A 14,852-nucleotide genomic window follows, 5' to 3' on the forward strand; every position below is an offset into this window, starting at 1 on the left:
ACTGCCTGGTCCATCAAAATTTTTTTTTTCAATTCAACTTTAATGTCATTGCACAGATACAAGTATGGGTACAACGAAATGCAGTTTAGCGTCAGTCCGTAGTAATAGTGTAATATAGAAATAAAAATACAGAATAAGCAAACAATGTGGACGGAGAGATTGGAGAAATCTATCGGCGGGACTCCGAGTTCAGCAATGTGATAGTGTTGTTGTAGAAGCTGTTCCTCATCCTACTAGTACGAGACCTGAGGCTCATGTACCGCATCCCTAATGGGAGGAGGGCAAACAGTCCATGGTTGGGGTGGGAGGGGTCTTTGATGATCTTCCCGGCCCGTCTCAGACACCGTTTTCGGTGGAGGGCATCCATGGCAGGGAGCGGGGCACCGATGATGTACTGAGCGGTTTTCACCACCCGTTGTAGTGCCTTCCTGTCCGCACTGGTACTGATCTTCAAACCAAGTGAGATCTATGGGAGACACTACCTTTACAGGGTAGCCAATATCATCACTCCCACATCACCCTAGTCACACTCCCATTTCACGTCTACCCTCGGGAAGAAGGTATAGGTGTTTGAAAACTGTGATCACTGGATTCAAGAATAGCTTCTTCCCAACAAACCTCAGACACATGAACACTACCCAACACTAACCCCAACTATGAACTTGTATGAACTGTCTTTGGTTGCACTAAGGACCATGAGATTTTTGCATGTCACGGTTATTAAATTATTTGAACTTTTTCCCCTTGTATCTGTTATTTGTATGCATTGCATTTACAGGCCTCCGATGCTGTTGCAAGTAAGAATTTCATTGTTCCATTGTCGGTACTCGTGACAATTAAATACTCTTGATGTTGCCGAACTGCTCTGTCTGACAGCTCCCCCCAATTTAGGCAACTGATATTAATGATGACTTTGCTGCTTTGTGCACTCGTGCTGGGTGGTCCTTTGCCGCAGTTTGTATAAATGAGTGGGCTTGTTGGGAGTCCACCTGTTTAAAGCACTCAAGACGATTTCACAAGTTAGATTTACAATCTATTTTTATTAATTGGACTGGCTGAAACGAGGAGTAAATTAGCAGCAAAAACAGTACTCGGTATCATTGCAAAATGCAGGAAGCCAGTCACTTCCAGCGCAGTGTAGAAGCAAATCAACAGCCAGAGTGAAGCAGGCAGCGAGGTGGCAATTTTCTGATTGCAGAACGGAAGGCAGACACTCTATTGGCAACTTGATAATGACAGGGATGGGGAAGAGGTCAATTCCTTTACTGCCTGCATGTCTGCCTTTGATCGTATGTGTGAAGGCTGGAGGCGCTGTATGTCTGATAAAGAGTGACAAGTACAGGACCTGATGTTTTACTGTATTTACACCACAGACCCTGATTGGGATCTAATCTGGATCAAAGAACGATGGGTGGAGAATCTGTGGTGGCGCCAGTTCATGGTTGTGATTCTGTATGTGGTAAGTTCCTGATTTCGAGGGCAGGAGGGAGGGGAGGAAGTGGTGAGCAGATGGAAAAAAAAACTTAATGGAGTCAACAATAAAAAAATTGATAATTTGAGCCTGGTATTTGCCAGCAGCTGGTCCACAGGAAAGACAGACAGCTTTGTATTTTCAAGCAATGCCTCTCAGAACCTCCTGATATTGCTGTAACCTTTATAATCAGCTGAATATTTTTGAAGTCTGGCCATTATTATTACCAATCAAATGCAGCAGTCTCTTTGTACACGGCAGGATCCCACAAACTGGAGTCTGGTAATGAACCAGAAAGTTACACAAAAAAGCTGGAGAAACTCAGCGGGTGCAGCAGCATCTATGGAGCGAAGGAAATAGGCAACGTTTCGGGCCGAAACCCTTCTTTAGACCAGAAATGTTTGAACATTGAATTCTCCAATTTTAAGTATCCTCCCCTTCCCCTTATCTCTTTCCTGTGACCACACCTACCCCAATGTGCACCCATTTCTCCCACTATCCCGTCACTTCTCTCCACCCGTTACCCGCCCACCCCATCCCCCATCTCTCCCTCTCGAGTTACATTTCATTCCTCTCCTTATTTGACACCTTTTGTCTCCTTTTCATATCTGTCACTTACTCCACCCACCTAGCAATCAAAGCCCGCTCACCTGTATCCACCTGATACTTGCCAGGCTGTGTCCCGTCTCCGGATATTTTCCAGCTTTCTCCCTCCTACTACAATCAGTCTGTAGAAGGGTCCCGAGCCAAATTCCTGCCTGCCCATTCCCTCCACAGATGCTGCCTGACCGGCTAAGTTATTTCGGCATCTGCAGTAACTGTGTCTCTCAATATTTTTGTTTTGTTGATGGATTAATATGTATATATGCATGTATATATGCACTCATGTATAACTGAGTATGCATGTGTGTGGTATGTGCGTGTATGTGTGTTTCACGTACATATTTATGTATGGATGTATGTAAGCGACCTTGTGCGCATGTACATATGTTTGTGTGTAGTCCCCACAGGAATGGGCTTGTTTTTAAACCACAAAACAGGAATAACTGGTCACCTCTCTCTCCAGTGCGCGCTCTCCTGTATTCCTGGTATTTTCACTGAATCATACTGGTCCCTCCAATTTTCCTCAATATCTCAATTGTTCTGCATCCACCCCCCCTTACACCATTCCCTCTCAGCAGCTGTTTCTGCATATTATTCCTTATTATTTGATGCAAGCTTTCCCTCTGACAATCCCGCTCACAAATTTCCTTCCTGAGACTCCCTCTCTTGTATTCCCTCCTTTGCTATTCTTTCCATTTCCATTTTTCTCAGCGATATGTAAGAACATGTTCTTTTTCTGGGAATCCTGGTGATATCACTGGATGATATAGGAAAAAAAAGTGCTTCACTCTGAGCTGTCCGATTCTAGGAATTAGGCTTCTTGAACCTTCATCTGGTTCATTGCAGCAAATGAGAGAGTAGCCTGCCCCTCCACTGTCCAGTCACATAGACAGACATAATCCATGCCATGATCACAGCATTATGCCCACCACAAACATCTCCAAGACTGTTTAGTCAGACGTTGTGATTTCAAAAACTCCCTACGTAACCTTCCCCACAGCCTTCAATATGTCAAGGCACAAGAGACAGGAAGTTCTCATAGGCAGAAGACTATAAAATGACTGACAACAATCCCACAGACAAAATCCTCAGATAAAACATAGGCATTAAAGCAAACATCTCCAACTGACTCAAGGCAGGCAGTCGTTGGGTTTGTGCTGCAGAAATAAATCAGTTAGTTTGAATTGCAGCTCTATTTTGGATTCACGCTGTCATTTCTATGAAGGCTGAAATATGATTTAAATAATTATTACTTCTATATTACATTCTTTGTGATTGTTATTTCAGCTACTAAACGGTTTGGGGAGATGGTGCCTTCAAACCAGCAGATCCTATGCTCCGTGCTGAGCTATGATCCCAGGGAACCACTGGTCCAGACCATGTTGTGAAGGCTCGACGCGTACAACCCGTACATACGATTGAGTGAGTGTTTGGGAGACCTGCGGGATGGATGTGTTGTGTAGGAAGGACCTTCAGGTGCTGGTTTACACAAAGATAGACACCAAATGCTGGAGTAACTCATTGGGACAGGCAGCATCACTGGATAGAAGGACTGCGTGACATTTCGTGTCAAGACCCATCTTCAGACTCGGATCTGTTGCCTGCTGTGTGGTGGCTGCCATCTTCTGCAGTGTGGGATCTCGAGCCACAAACGGTTCGCAGGTCAGGGACCCTGTGACCAACTTCAGATCGAGGAGACGGAGATAGGCAGATACAGCAGGGGTGGGAGGTGTCCCTAGTAGAGAGGAGGTGGTGGAGATGTGAGAGTGGATGTCAACTAGGATCCCTAAACCTAATGAGTTATTTCTCTGGGAGATGTTGGCTTGAAATATTAATAGTATTCAGCGCTCAGCAGCCATCAGGCGTGGCGTGGCTGGTTCACCAATCAAAAAATGATCATTCATGAAAAACATGCGCATATATATCAATGTTAGTTGGTGCCAATGGGAACTGTGACCAAACCAGAGCCGGTCCTAGTGGAAGCCACAGCCTGTTCAGGTTGCCAATGTGGGACCAAATCCAATGATAGAAGCCCTGAAGCTCGCTCATACTGATGATCCCCACTGGACAAATTTCCAGGAAGCATTAGGTACAGTGAGCATCATAAACTTAATGCCTGTGGGAGTGTCCTTAGACTCTGACCACCAGAGAGGGTAGATGTACATAAGACCTCCCATGCCAGGAGGGGTGGTGTTTCTGGGTCAATTTCCCTTGGAGTGGATTGGTGTAGGATTCCATGTGAAGAGGAAGGGGTGTCATTGGGTCCTCTCCCCAGAATGGCTGGGTGCTTATTGTTCCAATCAGCTGGTTCTGGGCCCCATCCCTCTGCATGCATGGGTTGACTGAGACCCTCAACTACCCAAGTGTTGACCAGGGGCACCGGCCTCCAGTGTGGCTGGATGTCCATAGGCCTCACATACCAGAATTATGCCCATTGGCCCACATTTCCCCAGGTGAGTGGATGAACTAGGACCTCATCCCTCGGGCTGGGTGGGTGACTTGGCCCCCAGGGTGGTGGGCACCCATAGGTCCTGTCCCCAATGTGGCTGGGTCTCCACGGCTCCTGCCCTGAAACTAGGCCCTGTCTCCCCACTTGAAATTAACTAAGACCAGAAACCCGAGCAGATGAAACCTGACATTAAACCTCGACGTATCTATAAAGTAACTACGTGACCAGTTTACCCACCGATAAGGCTATGGCTCAAGAGATGGGACATGAAAGGCACTTGTCTCAGTCAGCACGTACGCGATGGGCAAAACGATTGCCTTGTAATGTCACGAATGGCTGTGATTGCACAAAGAAACTGTTCTTAATGAAAACAAAAGCAATTCTGTTTAAATTAAACTAATCTGCAAGAGGTTCATCCTCCTCCGAGGGCCCCTCGAGTGTTGTCAATGGACCGATGTGTTTGCAGATGATTCATTCAGCAAATCTCCGTGATGCTGTTTGTGGTCTGTGTGTTGTGGTTGTTTAGCCTGACTCTCAGGCATATCCCAGTCTGAGTGAAGGAAGCAAGGGCCGCAGATTGTGTTGGCAGTGCTGGATGAGACAGTCTTCCAGGGGCTGACGCACACCAGCTCCAGTCTAGTGGCGCATTCGCACGCTCAACCTGCGACCTGGAGCACAGCATGAACCCATCACCTGCGAGTGTCCCAGCGTCTATTGCCGAAGAGTGTTGACAGCAGCAGGTTTAGGACTGCCCGCATTTTGTCAGGTTAGCGCTAAAAGTAGTGTGTGTTCCTGGCAGAGAATGCAAAGGCTCTGTAAAGGAGCCCATCTCAGTGGGGGCAACAATGATGTTTAAAAGAGAAATAGTTTTCCTAACTTTAAAGACAAAATCCATGGAGCAATCAACAGAAGATGTAGTCTTCTATATCTGGCAATGGAACCTCAGAGTATTGATGGCAGTCAAATGTATCAATGGAACGCTGTAGACTGGCAGCATAGCCGCTGTGCATCACTGTGTTACAGAAACAGATCTTCAGAACTTTTACTCCTCAAAAGGAATGAATCTTAGAAGCAGAAGAACACAAATATTTCCTCAAAGGAAGCCATTATTGATCAGAGCAGGGCCCATAGCAACAGTGTTGGTTCCTGGATCCTTGTCAAGCTTCTTTCTTACTGTTCATGGGCCTGGAACTGGGCTCGGCAGAAGGGTGAAGTAACCTCGCTAAGGAGGCCGTGTCAGCTATGAGACTTTTTTTGTGAGTCAGAGAGCAGAACAAAGGAACGTCTTAGGTCCTGCTTCTGTTTGTTAACCAAGACCCACTTTTGGGACGGAACCCGAAGTGATATCAGGACTTCTCCTGCCCACATCTAGATTGCCATTAAAAGTTCCCTTCCTGACCCATAAAATGCCAGTTGGAGGAGTCTAGGGGGATCGGGTGTGGAACCAGCCCAAAGACCATCACCTGTGGGACACCCAAACCCTGAGCACCTCAGGATCCCGCACTCCAGATCAGGAATTCCCTTAGAACATGTATATCCCAGGCCCATCAGCCCTCCCCTTGGGCCCTGGTTCCCACAGACTGCCGCCTTCCCTGAAACTTCTGCCCCAGAGATGTGTAGGTCAGTTCCTCTGAGACCCCTGTTTCAGGGATCTCAAGTCTGCCTGCCCTGGACTGCAATTCAACAAAGGGGTGATTCCATCGAAGACTCCTGTTTGGTGTTTTAAAAGAATAATGGCTAAGCTGAATTGTGGGACAGATGACATGGTTGAAAAATAACTTCCCCTATTAGTAACACAGTGAATAAAAGGATATTTGGAAATCCCGTGGAAACAAAGAATTGCAGATGCTGGTTAATACATCTTATTGCTGGCACTTTGTTTTTCTTTCCTGCAATGTCTCCCACTAGAATTCTCTGCACATCTTTATTTTTTAAACATTTGACCAGTGATTTATAAAGTATCTTTATCGATCCAGTGTGTCCTGACCACATCACTGGAACAAATGGAGTGCAGGGACCTCAGAGTCTGGCAAGTAAACATTCAGTGAATTGTTTGTAATCAATTTACTTCTGTGATTCTTTTTTGTTTCGTCAGTGAATGCCAAGGCCTTGAAGTATCCCAATCATCTCTTCCACTCTACCCCCAAGGCAGTCAGTAGCACTCAGATGTTACGGATGTAATTGGAGTCAGTGGACAAATTATTCCTGTGTGTTTTAATGTAAGCAAACCAGTCATAGAAATCATCATAGGAGTGGGAAATCTTTAGGTAACAACAGGTTCTTAATGAAACCTAAAGGGCATCATTTTAACATTTGTAGTCAGGCAACAGTGAGTATTCTCACCCCAGAAATAAAGTGTGGCAAATATGAAAAAAAATGGACATAACATGAAATGATGTTTTTAAGTCCTTGATTTAGCACCTTAGCTCTTCCTTTTGTCAGTATCTGTAAATGAGAATTCAGTAAGATGTAGAGGTTAGGAAAGACTACAGACACTTTTTCACACTTCACAATATGCTGCAAACTGTGAACTAAGCTGTGACAGCGCCCACCATTTAGATGATGGTGTATTTCTGCGGCAGTTACTGGATGCAGCAAGATAGGTTCCCAAATGTCCACCTTGTTGACCTGGTTAGCTTTGGCTCCAATCGATTAGTGCGCAGGACCTTGATAAAAGAGAGGGGAAGTTTGGAAAAGATCAGGTTGAGGAGGAAAAAAGGTTCTGGGGAGGGATAAATGGAGGGATTTATGGGAGTGAGAGAATACAAAGGAGCCAGGGAGAGGAGGAAGGTGGCTGAAGGAGATGGGTATGGAGCGGGAGAAGCAATGTGGTTTAGTTGAAGCTCGAGGGGAAGAGGCTGAGTGGCTGGTTCTCGTTGGTGGGCAGTGGTGAGCGGTAGCCTTCAAAGTTGCGTGGGATGCTTCCGCTGGTGGAGCCCGAGCTGTTGCTCAGAGTCTCGATGCTCCCCTCTCGTTGAAGCTCTGCAAGAGAAAGGAGAAAAGTCTTTCAGCCAACAGGGGGTCAGCAGGAAAATACAACCTCCCTCGACACTTCTCCCTTCTCTGCCAACTTAGATATTAAGGGAATCAATGAATACGAGGTTAATGCAGGAAATTGACGCTGAGGTCAATGATCAGCCGTGATCTTGTTGAATAACGGAGCAGATACCAAATGGACTACTTTTGCTTCTATTTCTTGTGTTAGTCTGAAGAAGGGTCCTGATCCAAAACATTTTCTGTCCATTTCCTCTCCAGATGCTGCCTCACCCGTTGAGTTCAGATACTTTGTGATTTGCTCAAGATTCCAGCACCTGCAGTCATTTGTGTCTCTACTTTCTGTCACTGAAGGCAGAGAGGCAATTTGCAGGCACCAACCTGCAATAACCAAGGATTAGGGGAAGGGACGGAAAGAAAAAAGAAAGAGTATCCACAATGTCTTCTTCCACAACCTTGGTGTGTACCAAAGCTTCAGAACCAATGAAGCATGGTTTAATCTCCAGTCACAGTCGCAAAGAGAGGAAAAATAAAAGTCAAATGGCATAAATTCCTACAAGCCACAAGTAAGAAACTGACCAGGTAATCTGATTTTTGTGATCGTGGTTGAGGGATCGATATTGGCCGTGGAGCCTGAACATCTGCAACCTGTTCTCAATGCCCATGCAATTTGTATTGACTGAAGTCCACAGTGTTCAGAGAAATAAAAGCAGAAAGTGGTGGTGGAGGTCGGTAGATACGATAGTGGTGTTTGAGAGGCTTTTAGATACGCACATGGATATGTGGGGAGGGGGTGGGGGAGATATGGATCAAATGCAGGCACAGGAGACTAGTTTAATCTAGCATCATGGTGGGCACAGACATTGTGGGCTGAAGGGCCTGTTCCTGTGCTGTACTGTTCTATGTTCTATAAAATGGTGAAAACATAAGCTGCAAAGCAAACAAGAGTTAACATTTCAGGTTGAAGCCACTCGCCCATTCTGAGGGGTCGTGGAACTGCAGTGTTAACTTTCTTTCTCTTTCCCTGGATGCTGACTGACCTGCTGATTGTTTCCCACACTTGCCGGCTTCATTTCAGATTTCATTCATTTGTAATTTTTTTTCCAATTTTCATCTTTAATTTGTTTGGATAAATTCCAAATCACAACCCTGCCATGGAAATCTGGGGATCACTAAGAATTTAATAGAACCGAGATTTAAGTACTACTGTGTCACCTTGTTTCATATCACCATTTCTTCTCCTCCACCACGAGTAATCTCAATTGTCCTGATGGTGAGTTACAACAAAGATAACGTCAATCCTCGTCATGCCTGATGTTCATCCACAAGCCTTGTTTTAGAACAAAGAACTGTAGAGAGATACTGCACAGAACCCAAGCCCTTCGGCCCACCGAGTCCGCACTGGTCAGCTATTACCCCATACACTAACACTATCCTATGCACTGGAGACAATTTACAATTTTACCAAAGCCAATTAAACCTACAAATCTGTACGTCTTTGGAGTGTGGGAGGAAACCGGAGCACCCGGAGAAAACCCACATGCACATGGGGAGAATGCACAAACTCTGTACAGACAGCACCCGTAATCAGGATCAAACCCGGGTCTCTGGCACTGCAAGCCTGCAGCTCTACCGCTACACCAACGTACTGCCCAAGATGTGTGTCACGCGATAATAATCAGAACGATAGATCAAAATAAAGATCAAAGCAAAAAATTGCAGATGCTGGAAGTCTGGAATAAAAACTTAATGCGCAGGGAAAACCCAGAAGGTCAGATAACATCAGTGGAAAGAAAAACCAGTTAACATTTCAACTCGGCCACCGTGAGAAAGAGGAGCATTCCACAATTCTCAGGAAGGGTTCAGGATCTGACACGTTAAATGCTTCACTTTCCACTGATGCTGCCTGCCTGCTGAGTTTTTTCTGCACTTTTTGATTTTATTAGGAAGAAAGAATAATCCTACAGAGACACACCATGGATGTGCAGATGCTGTAAATCAGCAAAAGACTGCTCACTGTTTTAATAAAAGAAACCAGTATTAATATTTGTATGTCTTAAATGCCCACAGACAACAATGAATCATATTTTGTTTTGTGTGATATTGAGGGATAAAACACCTTCAGGGCAGAATACTTTCCTGCTCTTCTTTGACAGTAATGCAACGGGATTTCTTCAATTTGCACAAGAGGGCAGTCCGACTCCTCGTGATTTTCTCCCTGACGTGGGGCAACTAACCAGGGGTGCGTCACCAGGGTGGAATCAACAAACTCAGCATAGTGCAGAGATCGAAGCAGGCTCTGTGATTCAGTTGCACGCCGGACTGTGCGGTTACCCACTGAGTCATCAGTTTCTGGAAGCAACTTGCTCAAAGCTGAAACAACGACTCTGCTAAAAAGCGCTGAGTGAAACGACACTGAGCTGCTCCTTATTCCCCACTCACTGGCTCACTGCCTTGGCCGAAAAAACCCATATACTAATAATCAACATCTGCAATGTATGCTTGAAGTTAGCTTTTGATTATTGGACTGAGTGCAAACTTGGGTATTGTTTCCTGAGCTAGAGAAAAGGGAGGGACAGGCACTGTGTTTATATTTGTTTAAGAAGGAACTGCAGATGCTGGAAAATCGAAGGTAGACAAAAATGCTGCAAAAACTCAACGTGTGAGGCAGCATTTATGGAGCGAAGGAAATTGGCAAAGTTTCGGGTCGAAACCCTTTTTCAGACTGATGTGAGGGTGGCGGGAGAAGAAAGGAAGAAGTGGAGCCAGTGGGCTGAGGGAGAGCTGAGAAGTGGAGGAGAAAGTATGGACTACTTGAAATTAAAGAAGTCAATGTTCAAACATTGGGGTGTAAACTGCCCAAGCGAAATATGAGGTGCTGCTCCTCCGATTTACGGTGGTCCTCACTCTGGACATCGAGGAGGACCAGGACAGAAAGGTCGGATTCGGAATGGGAGGAGGAGTTGAAATGCGGAGCCACCGTGAGATTAGGTTGGTAATTGCGAACCGAGTGGAGGTGTTTGGCGAAGCGATCGCCAAGACTACGCTTGGTCTCTCCGATGTAGAGCAGCTGACATCTAGAGCAGTGGATGCAATAGATGAGGTTGGAGGAGGTGCAGGTGAACCTCTGCCGCACCTGTCCTAATTGAGGGCAGTGAGAAGAGTGAACACCTCTCCACAAGGAGTAGCTGAAGCAAGCTGCACAGTTGAGAAGGCTGCACAGTTGAAGCCAAGGTAACTACAGGAATGGAGGATTTTGGTGATAGGATGAGATGAAGATGAACTGACGGAGTGAGATAGATTGAGATTCCTGGCCTATCAACACCAGCAGAGAACTATTAGATGGAATGGTTGTGAATTCTACGTGATACAAAGCCCCAATCAACATCGATGGTGCCAAAGTGCTATGGCTGAGAGCTTCAGGTTCCTAGGTGGAAATATTACCAACGAGATGTCCTGGACTAACTACTTTAAACTATGGCCAAAAAAGCATACCAACGCCTCTACTTCCTCAAGAGACAAAAGAAATTTAGAATGTTTCCAATGACTCTTACCAACTTCTGACAATCAAAATCTTTTCCCCAGGATGGAAAAAATCAAATACTAGAGGTGATAGCTTTTGGGTGAGAAGGACCTAGCTTGAAGGAGATGTGGGGGGCATGTTTCTTACACGGAGAGTGCTGAGTGCCTGGAACGTGTTGCCAGGGGTGGTGGTTGAAGCAGATATATTAGTGACATTTAAAATACTTTTTGATAGGCATATGGATATGCGGGGAATGGAGGCATCTGGGTTATGTGCATGCAGATAATGTGATGGTTTTAGCATCATGCTCGGCACAGACATTGTAGGCCAAAGGGCTTGTTCTTGTTGTACAGTTCTATGTGCTACAGATGCACCGTGGAAATCGGGTTGCATTACAGCTTGGTCGGGGAACAGCTTTGCCTAAGATCGCAAAGAGTTGCAGAGTTGTGGATGTAGCACCGTCCATCACACAGACAAGACTCCCCACCATCATCTCCATCTACACTTCACTCTGCCTCGGGAAAGCAGACAACATAATCAAGGAAGATTTTCATCCTGGTCATTTCCTTTTCTCCATATTCTCATTGGGCAGAAGATACAACAGCTTAAAAACACGTACCACCAGACTCCACAAGAGCTTCTTCCCTGCTGTAAACATATTTCTGAATTGTTCTCCCGTAAGCTAGGGTGTAGTCCAAATCTTCCAACCTACCTCATTGTGGACATCGTCCATTTTCTCTGGAAGCATTACACTACAATGCCAAAAACTATATTCTCCACTCTGGTATTTTTCTCTACCTGTTCTAGTTTTGTTTTTAGTTTAGTTTAGAGATACAGCGCAGGAATAGGCCCTTCGGCATATTGAGTCCACACCTACTAGCGATCCCGGCACATTAACACTACCCTACACACAACAAGGACAATTTTTGTACACATATACCAAGCCAATTAATCTACAAACCTGTACATCTTTGGAATCATAATGTGGGAGGAAACCAAAGATCTCGGAGAAAACCCACGCGGACACGTGAGAACGTACTAATTCCATACGGGCAGCACCCATAGTCGGGATCGAGCCGGGGCCTCTGGCACTGCAAGTGCTGTAAAGCAACAACTCTGCACCACCGTGCTGCTCCACAAGTTATACATGTGTATCGCCGGATTGTATTGATGTATATTATCAGATTTGATACAGTACATGCGAATAAAACTGTTCCTCAATGCCCTCCATTGCTGATATTACTATTACATTCCTCAGAGAGATTGAATTGTGGTCTGCCAAGCTGGATTCAAAGCCCTCCTGTTGAGACATCAGTTATGGGACCTTGGAGAGATACTGCTAAAGTGTTACTACAAGTGCTGTGACCCAAAATTCTCCAACAACCAACGTTGAGGGATCACGCAGGAGCAGTCATAACTTAAATCCAGTCAAGACTGATCTGCGGATTAAAATTATTTGCAATTTTATACAAAATTGACAAACCCCATCCAGAGATGACGCACGGTGAAGGCAAATAGGTAATTAGAGTATGGATGGTCACTGCTCTTTACAGGCAGAAATTATGGCACACAGAATGAAATAGCTTAGAAAGAGGCCATTCAACACACTGCCACTGTTTTAGCTCTTGGAAAGAACGATCAAATTGGCCCCACTTCTCTGTTGTTTACCTAATGTTCGACAAATTTGTTATTTTACAAGTATAAATTCATGATGTTGCTTCACCACTTTTCTGGATGGCAAGTTACTGGGGCAAAATAGAGCTGCTTGCTAAATTACACCATGACCAAAAGTCACCTGGAGGGAACATGAGCAAAGCTGGTGTGGTGGTTTGTGACAGGACGCTGAGAATCAACAACTTTGGGAAGAGGAAGGGTGAAAGAGAGGCAAAGTATCAGGCATGGAACCTTAGAGACACCAGAAACTGCAGATGTTGCAATCTTGAGCAAAAAAAATGTGCTGGAGGAACTCAGTGGTTTGGGCAACATCTGTGGAGGGAATGGATATCTGACTTTTCAGGTCAGGATCCTTCTTCAGACTGATGGAGAAGGGGAAAGAATGCTGGAAAAGGGAGGTGGAGGTAGGGCCAAACCTAGTAAGTGATACAGGTGTGGGGGGTGATTGGCAGACGGACGAAGTGACAAAGGTTAGCGGTGAAAATAAGACATTTGATGGAGTAAAATTGAAAGCTGAGGGCATTGAGATGGGTAGAAGGGATGGGAGGAGAAGGAGGGGGATAAAAGGAAAAAGGGGAACATGGAAATAGGGGATGATTGTATGAAGAGGAGGAATGGAGCAGAAGCCTTGTTTTGTCTGGTTTTGAACATCCAAATGTTTGACTGAAGACTCACTCTATCGTTCAGTCACTAATGGGCCTGTCCCACATAGGCGATTTTTCAGGTGACTGTCAAATTGCCGGCAGTCGCCTGAAAAACCAGCAACTGGAACGGCAACTGTCAGAGTGAAACACGCACGCACGCACACACACACACACTGCAAAGGCGGGGTCCAGGGCAAGCGGGGGGAGTGCTGTCTGAAATTCACACTGTGTAAAGCCAAGGTGATAGACACACACCGCGATGAACAGGAATGGCGCTATAATTAAGACGGCTAGCACAGTGTACGGTAAGTCCTTTAAAAGAGAGGAGGGGGGGGGGGGGGGGAAGAAGGAGGGAGAAGTATTGGAGACAACTGTTAAGAAGCCAGACAACATTTAAGAAGCCAGAGATACACAGCTGTGAAGTTCGGCGGACATTTAACATTAAAGGTTATCCCTGGTTCTGAAAACTACGGCTTACGTTTTTTTTCCCCCCAATGAGCCAATGAAATTCATCGGTCAGCACTGGCTACAACCTACGAGAACTTACGAGAACTTTCAACCTCCTGGCAACCCACTAGGACCTCATTGCAACCACCCACGGCTCGAGAATTCTCGCTAGTCCCCATGGCGGCTTCATTCTAGTCGCCGCTAATTTTTCAACATGTTGGAAAATTCTCGGCAGCCGCAGCGAGTTCCCAGAATGTGGGAACTCCTCACGGCCGTGAAGGCGACTCCCCGGCAACCACCCACGGACATGTGTGGCACTGCAAAGTCTCCTGCAGTCACCTAAAAAGTTGCCTCTCAATCTTTGTGCTGAATTCAGGAAGTTAATTTGATTCTGTGTTGACAACCATGAAATATCCCACATTATTACACGACTTATCCCGTCAGATTTTTCATTTTCATCTGGCATTCGGGCAGCTGCCTCATGTTAGACGTCTCCGGTCTGGGCTGTGAATGCACCGCACCCGGTCCAAAGCTACAGTTTATTTCCCATTGCATCCAGTCTCTTGAGTTTGTAATCCGTGGGATTAGGACATTTCCCACATCCAGCGGCCTCGGGTTAATAGAGTCTCCTGGGTGTGGGAGGGAGGGAGGGTGTGTGTGTCTCACTTTGCTGACAACAATATGGAATATCTATTTGCTACTGCAAATTGGGTGGGGCAGTCGGCTATAACATTATCCGTGGCACTTATGAAAAGCTGCCAAAGACGATGAATTGTGGCTTGTGAGAATTCTATGTAGATGAGATGTGAGGAGTGGTTTATTGAATGTACACTGCAATAGCCAGGCATAACATTAGTCTGAAGAAGGACCCCGACCGAAAACGTCACCATGTTCCCCAGAGATGCCGCCTGACCTGCTGAGTTACCATCCCCCACCCCTCCACCCACTCCAATCAGTCTGAAGAACTGCCCCAACCCATTTTGAAGTAGTTATTAAATCTGGTTATACCATCCATTCAGCAGCACATTCCTGATCACAGTAACACTG

The 14,852-nt window shown here is 45.7% G+C and overlaps 1 protein-coding gene across 1 annotated transcript in view; it reads right to left on the reverse strand.

Moving 5' to 3' along the window:
- Positions 1 to 6,722: 6,722 nt before the first annotated feature.
- The window catches only part of bcas3 (BCAS3 microtubule associated cell migration factor), a gene marked incomplete at its 5' end in the record, with an annotated part of 612,428 nt that continues 604,298 nt past the window's right edge, over positions 6,723 to 14,852 (reverse strand). Inside the window, one exon of the mRNA XM_055657406.1 lies at positions 6,723 to 7,505. Coding sequence (XP_055513381.1) covers positions 7,357 to 7,505 — 149 coding nt within the window. The remainder of the gene's footprint in view (positions 7,506 to 14,852) is intronic.

This window comes from Leucoraja erinacea, chromosome 28 (genome assembly GCF_028641065.1).
Source record: "Leucoraja erinacea ecotype New England chromosome 28, Leri_hhj_1, whole genome shotgun sequence".
NCBI classification, from domain to species: Eukaryota; Metazoa; Chordata; class Chondrichthyes; order Rajiformes; family Rajidae; genus Leucoraja; species Leucoraja erinaceus.